Source organism: Melospiza georgiana, chromosome 17, assembly GCF_028018845.1.
Source record: "Melospiza georgiana isolate bMelGeo1 chromosome 17, bMelGeo1.pri, whole genome shotgun sequence".
NCBI lineage: Eukaryota > Metazoa > Chordata > Aves > Passeriformes > Passerellidae > Melospiza > Melospiza georgiana.
In genome coordinates this window covers 8,642,216-8,652,499 of record NC_080446.1, presented here as the reverse complement: position 1 = coordinate 8,652,499, position 10,284 = coordinate 8,642,216, and the positions used below count along the sequence as shown (strand labels likewise).

The 10,284-nt window shown below is 46.0% G+C and overlaps 1 protein-coding gene across 1 annotated transcript; it reads left to right on the top strand.

Annotated features, from left to right (window-relative positions):
* The first annotated feature begins 2,928 nt into the window (after positions 1-2,928).
* On the top strand, positions 2,929-8,463 carry FITM2 (fat storage inducing transmembrane protein 2). The gene is made up of 2 exons (XM_058036166.1): positions 2,929-3,101; positions 5,787-8,463. The coding sequence occupies exons 1-2, from the start codon at positions 2,929-2,931 to the stop codon at positions 6,436-6,438; spliced, it is 825 nt and encodes a 274-aa protein (XP_057892149.1). The 3' UTR covers positions 6,439-8,463.
* Positions 8,464-10,284: the final 1,821 nt, after the last annotated feature.

Here is a 10,284-nt window from a genome sequence, read left to right as displayed (position 1 = left end):
GGCAGACTTCTTTGCACTCAAAATACTTAGCAGATAATTAACAGAATCACCAAAACAAGACAAATAAAATTGCTAAGCAACTTACTTATTTAAAACAATTAACAGCTCCTTAGTGTCATTGTTCCTTCTCTAATTAATAGTTGATATCATGTGAACTCTATGAAATATTTTCCTCCAGTCTGCTGCAGGTCATGAGGATGCTTTTTTCAGCTCTGTTGGATCCTATTTCAAATCTCTTCTCAGGGAGCTGGGATCTCCCCATTACCTGTCCAATTAAGTGTCCTAAGCTCTGGTGACTGGGCATGAAGGGACAAGGCCTTCCAGCCACTCTTCAGCTCTGGAAATTGTTCTACAGCTCCTAATGAATCTATCCCTGAGGATTTTGGAGGAGGCAAAATGGGATTTCTCAAAGAGAAGCAATTTGTTGGAGGCCCTGGTTCAAATTAAAAGAAATTATTCCCAATCCAGTTTTTAAAATCAAATAGTCTGAAAAATTTCAGTTTCAACCAGGCAGGGATTTGGTGAGGTTAAGGAAGAAGTTAAAAAAAGCCAGATCTGCTGTACCTGACAAATTAACTCAGTTTAGTGTAGTTTATACCTGTCACACATTGACCAAATATCCATGAGAGCTTTTTAGGAGCCTTCAGCAATTCCCTTAGACCAAACCTTAGTCCTTGTTTATGAATGAAAGCTTTATCTGCTGTTTTGAAAGACCTAAATTCCCCTTCTCTGATTCTTTACAGAGGTATGGCCGTCGGCTCTTCAGAAGGTCCAGTGGCCTTGGCTTGGTGCTCACGGCAGCAAATACCAGGCCTGAAAGTAGAGATTGTCTCTAAATCTGCAGAACACCTGGACCCAGCGAGCTTTGCTCACTGCACTTGTGAGAATCTGTGATTTACAGAGCTAATCCTCAGACATTTCAAGCTGGGCTGAGGATAGACAACATTTGCAGCCCGTGCCATCAGCTGCATTCATCTGGAGCAGGTGCCAGGCTTACGAAATCCCCCCGCGTGTGGCAGACAGCGCAGCACGCCTCATTAGCTCCCACCTCCAGCACTGCAAACAGTCTGCACAGCACTGACCCAAACCTGGGAAGCACAGCAGGTTTCAAGGAGGTTTCAAGGTTTCAAAGGCACAGGGGATTTAGGCAGACAATGAGGGGCTCTGTGAAACCTGCTCCCAAGCCCCGCTCATCCTCACTCGTTTGAGTGAGCGCAGCTGCCTGTCGTTTCTAATTCGGGGTGCTAGACATGGCCGTGGCAGTCCTGCTAAAAACAACAGCTAATAAATTGCCAAATGCCATTTACCCTGGATAACCTCCTTAGCCCAAGCCCTCCATATCTGCTGGGGCTGCTTTGATGTGTTGATCTGCTCTCTCAGCCCAGATGTTGTCATAGATTTGCTGACGATGACGGTGAAACAGCTTTGAAATATTCTGGCAAGAAATACTTTCCCATCCTGTCTCAGATGGGATCTGCTTCTCCCCCCCCCTCCACTCTTACATTTTTCTTACTGAGGCCATTGGGATGAATAAAGGCTCTTTGTTCATTCAGCCATTTCTTTTCTTGCTGATGATTTTTTATATTTTAAAAACTAAGCTGAAGTGACAGCAGCAGCTGTTCAATAGATGAAATAGGTCTCAAATACCACAGTAATGGCCTGTGTTTGGACACCACTTTCAGCCTTAGACAAGGAGAGTGAAATGGCATGAGAGCCTTGACAGCTCCAGAAATACTTTCTCCCTCCCTCTTAAGACTGAGGAAAAATTAAACTAATTCTACTGATTGAGAAAATTCTGAGATTTTCTCATTAATATCATGGTAAGACCCTCTTTTCAGATGTACTGGTAACCTAGTTAAAAGTAGTGCTTGCTCTTTAATAGGGCAAGAGAAAACATCCTCAAGTTGCACCAGGGGAGGTTTGGATTGGAGAGTAGGGAAAATTTTTTCTCCAAAAATGTTACAAGCACTAGCAAAGGTGCCCAAGAAAGCGGAGAGGTCACAATCCCTGGAGGGATTTAAAAGACGTGCAGATGTGGCACTTGGGGACATTGCTTTGTGGATAGGTCTGTGGGGAGGCGTCTGTGTGGATCCATGTGGATGGGTCTGCATGGATGGATCCAAATGGGCGGATCCATGTGGATGGGTCTGCATGGATGGATCCATGGGGATGGATCCATGTGGATGGGTCTGCATGGATGGATCCATGTGGATAGGTCTGTAAGGATGCACCTACGGGAATGGGTCCCTGGGGATTGACCTGTGGGCATGGATCCTTGTAGGTGGCTCCATGTGAAACTGTGTAGAAGGATCCTTGTTAATGGCATGTGTGGATGGATCTATGTGGATCTGTGTGGACGGCTCTGTGTGGATGGGTCCATGTAGATCCATGTGGATGGATCCCTGTGGGTGGCTCCATGCAGATGCATCCATATGTATCCGTGTGGATGATGGATCCTTACAGATCCCGGCGGATGGCTCCCTGAGGATTGAGCTATGCAGATAGATCCCTGTGGATGGGACAGATGAACAGATCCCTGTGAACAGATCCCTGTGAGCCGACCCCTGGGGATGGATCCCTGCGGGCCGATCCCTGCGGGCTGATCCCTGTGGGTTGATCCCTTTGAACAGATCCCAGTGAACAAATCCCTGTGAGCAGATCCCTGTGAGCTGCTCTCTGTGGGCCAGTCCCTGCGGGCCGATCCCTGTGAACTCATCCCTCTGGGCTGATCCCTGCGAACCGATCCCTGCGGGCCGATCCCTGCGCACGGCCGCTCGCACACGGCTCCCTCACGACTCCGGGAGGCTCCCGCGGGCTGCCAGCAGAGGGCGCTGTGCGGCGGCGCCGTGTGGCGGTGCCGGCGGTGGCCGCGCGGGGGCGCTGCGGGGGCGGGGCCGGGCCGGGCGGTGCGGGCGCTGTGGGGCGGCCATGGAGCGGCTGGAGCGGAGCGGGCGCTGGCTGCGGGCCGCGCTGGCCCGCGGGCCGCTGCGCCGCCGCCTCCCCGCGCTGCTGCTCGCCATCGCCGTGCTCGGCTCCGCGCTCAAGGACAGCGACCTGGTGCCCGACACGCCGCTGCAGAACAAGCGCAACCCGCTCAACGTGTGAGGAGGGGCCCGGGGTCGCGGCCGGTGCGAGCGGGAGGGGCCGGGCAGGGCGGACGGAGCGGGCCGGGGTGCCCGGAGCGGGCCGGGGCCAGGGGTCGGTGCTGGCTGCGAGTGCCGCGCTGGGCCGGGGTTGGTGCTTCGGTGATGAGATTTCCTGTTCCTGACTCAAAGGTTTCAGAATACCGGGAGTTTGTGGCTCAGTCTTTATTGGAAGGGGGGAGAAGGAGTTTTGGGTTTTCTTTTTTTTTTTTTTTTTTTTTTTTTTTTTTTTTTTTTTTTTTCCTTCTTAATCTCGCAGATAATTCCTCGTATTTGAATAAACTGATTTCACTTTCTCTGGCAGGCAGTGGCAGGAGCCATGGGCAGGGCCTGGAGCTGTGTCAGAGGGCTAGGCTGGGTGTTAGGAAAGGATTCTTCATCAGGATCATAGCTGAACACTGGAACAGGCTCCCCAGGGCAGCGGTAACAGCACCAGGGCTGACAGAGCTCAGCATTCTGACATTTTGACAGCATTTTGACATTTTGACAGCATTTTGACAGTGCTCTCCGGCACATGCGGTGACTCTTGCACTCTCCTGTGCAGGGCCAAGGGTTGGGCTCCATGACCCTTGTGGATCCCTTCCAACTCAGCAGATTCTGTGATTCTGTGATAGTTACCGAGCTGATCTAAAAGCCAGCTGAAGGAAATAGGTCTTTTAGCATCTTTCCTAAAAGTAGAGTGGCTGCCATCCTTTTCTGGCACTTGGGCGATGAGCTAACTGGCTTAGTCATTCTGTGAAATTAGTTTGAGCATTTTGAAGGAAGCAATGAGCTGGGCTGGAGCACGTGTGCTGTCCGTCTACAGGTCTAAAGTAAAACTAAATTACTGTTTTCCTCTGTCACTTGGGGAGCTTTGGACTTCAGTGATTCAAATCTGTCATTTAGTGACATGGGAGAAGAGCTGTTTTCGGTGTGATTGAAAGAGCATTGACAGGAAACACTTAGAGAGAAATTGATCTTACAGTAAAAGCATATTTCAGTTCAGTTCTCCTTTTTAAATAGAGGAAGGTGATCTGTACTGACAGTTTCTGAAGCAAGTATTTTTTTCCTGCAAATTACTTGCCTCCTGGCTTGTCAGCAGTAACCTTGGCAGCCTTTCTTGCTTTTAAATAAAATGGGGGGGTTATTTTCAACTACTGTTTCATGGTAGCAGCTGCAGTTGCCACACAGGGATCACTTCTGTAAAATTAAAGTCCTGGGCAAGGCCCTGACAGGTTTGTTAGGGTCATAAGGAGGATGCAGAACTCCAGACTGGTTTGGCTTTGCCTTTGATGCTCAGGTGAGGATTAAATGATGACTGTGTGTTGTGTCCATAGCTCAGGCACAGAGCAGAGTTCAGCTGTCTCTGTTTTCAAACTGGGCTCTGGGTAGCAAAGAGGCTGCACGATTCCCTCTCCCACCAGCTGAGAGGAAGCAAGCACTTTGGAAAGTGCTGATGGGAGAAACAAGATCCTGGACTGGGGCCTCCTTAATTCATTAATAAATTCAGTTACATGTGCTCCAGTTTAAGATTTGAAAAGAGAACAAGTTAACACAATACTCTCTTCTGTTAAACAAGGTATCAACACATTGTCAGCTGGGCTTCAAGATTTTATGGGCATCACAGCAAAAGTTTTCAGGGCAGAGAGTGGATCTAGAGATGGAAGGATTTGTGTATGCTAAAAGAAGGCTCTCATTGATTGAAAGGACAATAAAGGAACAACATTGAGCTGCCTCATTTATTTAGAAGGACATGAGAGAGAAAAAGCTTCACAGGCTGATGAGGGGAAAGAGCCAGCTCTTCTGGCTGTCTTAAGAGGCTGAGGTTGTGAAAGGCTTTGTAAGCAAGGATAATTGAGATGGTGGAAGAGTCAGAGAAGGGGTTACTGTGGTCAGGGTGGCAAGCTAAAAATACATTCTTTGCAGCTGCATTTTGAGTAGGGCAGAGTTGAGCTGCTTTGTAGGGTCAAAGTGATTGCAAAACTGACCTGCAGGTCTGCTGCAATGAATGAGGGCTCTGGGCCCAAGGCAACACTGCCTTGGGAACAAGTACCTGCCTGAGGAAGTATTCAGGTTTTGGGCTTGAGGGGAGTACTGGGGATAGGGTTAAGATTGTGGCTAAGCTGTATTTTGGGAGGAGGGCACAAGTGTGGCATTCACATTCTCTGAAAAAAATCCCTTCACCCAGGACTTTTCTCATGGGAAGCTGAGAAGAAGCAGAGAAAAGGAAAACAATTCTTAACTCATTTGGTTCTCTTCTGTTTTGCTCATGTGGACTGTATTTGGGGATTATTTCATTGGATTCTGGTGTGAGTTTTGACTCATTGGCTAATCAGGGCCAGGCTGTGTCGAGACTCTGGAAAGAGTCACAAGTTTTCATTATTATCTTTTTAGCATTGAGTAAGTATAATTTCTGTATTCTTTAGTATAGAATAGTATTCTTCAATATATGATAGTATTATAAAGTAATAAATTATAAAGGAGTAAATTAGCCTTCTGAGAACATGGGGTTAGATGCATCATTCCTGCCTTAGTTGGGACACTCCCTGCAAATACAACAGGGCCAAGTCTCTTATTTAGACAGTTCTGAACACTGACCTCGAGCACTTACTCCACTGTGGCCTTTCACCCATGCTGGTGTCTCCTTTGCCTTTCCTCTGGCAGGTACTTCGTGAAGGTGGCCTGGGCTTGGACTCTGTGGCTGCTGCTGCCCTTCATCACCCTCACCGCGTACGAGCTGGGCCGGAGCAAGCTCCTGTATGGCCGCACGCGGAGTGCGCTGCTGGTGCTGCGGCGCCTGGGGGCCCTGCTGGTGGGCACGGCCGTGTGGTACCTGTGCACTGAGCTCTTCATCTTCATAGAGAACCTCACAGGGGAGTGCTCCCTGCAGGGCCAGCCCGGCCAGCCAGGCCAGCCCCCCCGGCTGTACGCCTCCAAGCGCGAGTGCCAGCGGGACAGCGGCGTCTGGAGCGGCTTCGACATCTCGGGGCACTGCTTCCTGCTCTCCTACTGTGCCATGATGATCCTGGAGGAGCTGGCTGTGCTGGAGGCGCTGGCCATAGAGCACAGCTCCAAGCTGAGGGTGGTGATCAACGTGCTGCTGGTTTCCCTGTGTTCCCTCACCATGATCTGGGTGTTCATGTTCCTCTGTACTGCCCTGTATTTCCATGACTTCAGCCAAAAGCTTCTCGGTGTGCTGATAGGTCTGGCAGCTTGGTATGGGACATACAGGTATTGGTATTTAAAGCCCTTTTCTCCTGGACTACCTCTTCCAAATATACCCTTGAGTTCAAAGAAATACAGCTATAGCAGATAAAATAAGGTTTGAAATGTTTTGGATTTTGCTTTCAGTACTGGAGTAGTTGAATGTAGGAATGGTTACTGTATTTCCACTGTAAGGAACAAGGTGATGGGTTGGAGGAAACCTAATCTGTACTAGCCATTGGCTGGCAGGTGGTAATGAGCTTCTTCCCTGTGAGAAGAAAAAAAATCAGGATTGGAAGAGGTCTGCTCTTGTTTAGGAGCTGCCAACTGGGATTGTCAGCAAAGAAATCAGGAGCTGAATCTGTTTCTCTCACTAATAAATGAAGTAGCAGACCCAAGGCTAAAAGAGGCCTTTGATCTTTAGGAGTGTGATTTATCTCAGTTAATTCTCCCTCTTCCTTTTTGAATTATGTCAAGATATTGTGGATGATCCAAACCTCAGGCTTTTTTTAATGTTCCTATTTGTATTGCCTTATGGGAAAGCTCTAATAATCACAGTGCTGCTAAGCATTGCAAAAATACCAATTCTTGTGGAAAACGGTTCTGTTGTGAAACTGGAACATCTCATGTTCTCAAGTGTTAAAAACACTAATTTGCCAGAAATGCCTCATAGCTGCTTCTGCAGCAGAGAGTAAGTCTGAGGTGCAGTGTCTGAAGCAGGCTGATTCTCAATTCATGCTATGTCCTAAAAGGAAACTCCTGGAAAAACAAGCCTTAACTTTCTCCTTAGGTGAGGTAGATGTAATAATATTTTGTCATTTTATTCTAGACACTAAAAAACCCAAACTCCTTTCTGTTTTGCTAAAAAGTCTAGTATGAGGATTGGGGTTTTAATTTTTTTAAAATCTAATCCACTACACACTTTGCAACAACAAATTCCTTGGGTTTGTTCTTTCTTCTAGAACAACAGTGGAATTCTGGTGTTCTGAACAAGCTAGCTTATCCTGCTATTTCCCAAATAGTCTGCTTGGTAATGAGTGAAATGCATTGTTTGTCCTGGGAGCTGCAAAGCAGAGTGTGCTTGGAGCAATATTTATTCTTGCAATACCAATAAGCTATTTAATTCTGATTGCACATAAAGCTGTGGCCACTTTTGATGTGGCTGTAAAGCCACTACTGAACAAAACACTGCTAGTAGATAATGAATAGGGGTGAGATGGGTTTGCTCATCTTATCAGTCAGATGTTTAGCATAGTTTTTATCTCCAAAAGCTTTTAATTATTTCATAGAGGCTCATTCATGGTGCAGTTGCATGAAGTGTGTTTGACAGTGATGACAGGACAGCCAGGAAGGGCTGAGGGCCACCTCCACTGACCCCACAGACTGCAGAGTGACTTTTTCTGCCTACAGGGTGTGATGCTCCATGGTAATCCTGGCACATTTGCCAGCTCAGCCTCTCTCTTCCAGCAAGAGAGTGGAAGCATTTGCAATTCCTCCAGCAGTGTTAGTTCCATGCTGTGGTCTGCCCCTGAGGAGAGCTAAATTCACTGGAATTCCCACTGAATTTGGTGGCAGGTGGGAGTTGTGTGTCCTTAGAAAGAGCAATTCACCTCTCAGAAAGAAGCTGTCCACAGGGTTATGTCTTTTCTGTCAAACTCCTCTTGGTTTTGTATTAAATTGCCTTTTAAGCTGACTCTTTGAAAATTGCACTGATTAACTCATATTGGGTTTAACTAAATTTGTTTAAACAATGCAAATATATTTGCAGACACTCTTTTGATGTAATTTAAGCCTACTCCCAATAGAGCTAAGCTAGACTGCAAGCCACATTCACCATGAAAAAGGATTATATTATATACCCAGAAGGTTTTATGATTAATTTCATTAAGTTCCTATTTTAGGTTATCTTTATGTAACTTTGCTGTATAGACAAGCCCTTGGAACAGGAAATGCTGTTTACTTAAACCAACTGACTTGCTGAAATTATGTTCATTTTCACAAATGTTTTGTGCAATCACTGTGGATATTTCTGTCCACTTTAACCAGTGTCATGCAGATTATTTTTTTAATGGAAATAATGTAGGATATGGTTATTCTCTTATTTAAAACAATGAAAGAAAAACATTTGAAAACTTTATCAGTGTTTGTGTCTGAAAATCTGTTCCTGCTATGTGTAAAGATGCTGTTGTTACTCTCTACATCCCTGGATCACCCAGCCCCCAGAGTTTGTGGGACTACTGAGACATCTGATCAAACTGGCACTGAAAATTCTGCACTTAACAGAGGATGGGTTCTCAGGAGTGCAGAGTTTTAAAAAGAAACAAAAACACACAAAAGCCATGCTGCCTAAAGCAAGTTTCCCAATGTGTGCCTGTTACACCAAGCAGTTCATTTTGTAAGCATGGTTTGTTGTAGCAGAGGGAAAGCCTAATCCATTGAAGTGTATGGGGATACTCCCATGGGCTGGAATACTCCTCCTGAGTTTGGGAATGCTGGGGCTTTCTCAGTACCCAGACACCATGGCCAGCTCTTGGCTCAGAAGGTTCCCTTGTGCTCCAGACCTTATTTGTGCTTTTTGACTCTACTCCAAACTAGGAATCTGCTTCCTTGTGCTTCATCTAGAAACTTAAAGTTGCAAATTTCTTGTTCACATCTTTGCCGTCACATTTATCTGAGTTTCATTTCTCTCCCAAATTTTATCATTAAAATAAAAATTGCAGCCTCTCCACAACAGATTTGCAGCCAAAGAGAAACAGTGCTGGGAGCAGCTGGATTTGGTATCCTGTGCCAAAGGCACAAATCAGCTGTCAACAGGTATTACTGGTTTGTTTCAAGTGTTGGGGTGGATTTTTTTTTTTTTTTTGCTTTTTCTGCATTAAAGTATTCCTGTTGTTCTCACAGAGCTGTGTTTCTGTCTGCAGAATTACCCAGGGAATTTTTGTCTCCAACATCTTACTAACATATTTCAACATCTGTCTGTTAATCTTTCATTGCCTGTGTTTGGGCTCTTTTGTGGGCCCTGTTTCACAAATGTTTCACAGGAGCAGCATTGTCCTGACTCTGTGGTCAAGGCAGCTCTTGGTGCCTTAAACATTTTCCTCTGCTGGGAACAGGTAGAGCACAGTGGGAAGAGAAACTGCCTTAGGATTCATTTCACTCTTCACTTACCTGGGACTCTTTCAGATGTTGGTGTCACTGCAGAGGAGCTCAGGCAAACAGGAAAGTTGAGGTCTTTCATAAGAGCCATGTGAGCAGCTCAGACTTTAAACAAGCCTGAACCCAGGGTTTGATTCTTCCTCCAAGTTTGTTAAAGCAAACGTCATCCATGAATGCTTCACTGGTGCTAAATGGTATTCCTGGTTTCCCAATTTATTTGTGTGTGCTGAAACTTGGGTTGTGGGTGGCTGCAAAAAAAAAAATAAATAAAAAAAATCCTGTTTTCTGTTTTGGTGTGTGGCAATCGGTGTGTGGCAATTGGTGACAAAGTGAGAAACACCCAGTTATGCCCTGGAGTGCACTTTAATGGAAGAAACTGCTGTGATATGTTAAATATTTTGGGAAATCAGTCTTTAGTTGTGAACACAAGTCAATGGTCACTTCATGAAATAGTAACTGATTTGTCCACTGTAGCTTAGTGTTCCTCAAACCAGGACACCCAAAGCAGCTCCCTGCAGCTCTCTGCAATCGGCCTTCTCCAGCTCTTTGATCACCTCGTGTTATCTCCTTTTGCTCAGAAACCTGCTTCCTGGGATTATTTCTTTTCATAGCTTCATCTCTCCTCCTGGAGCACAGATTAGTAATAAATGCTCTCCACCTCTGCTGGATGTGTGCTCTCTCAATATTTTGCCTTCCCTCCTTTGAGGCATTTTGCAAAGCTTAAGATGAAAGTAATTAATAGACACAAAAAGGCTGTTGTGACTCTGAACTGATGTTTAACTGTTGTTAAACTGCTCTGTCA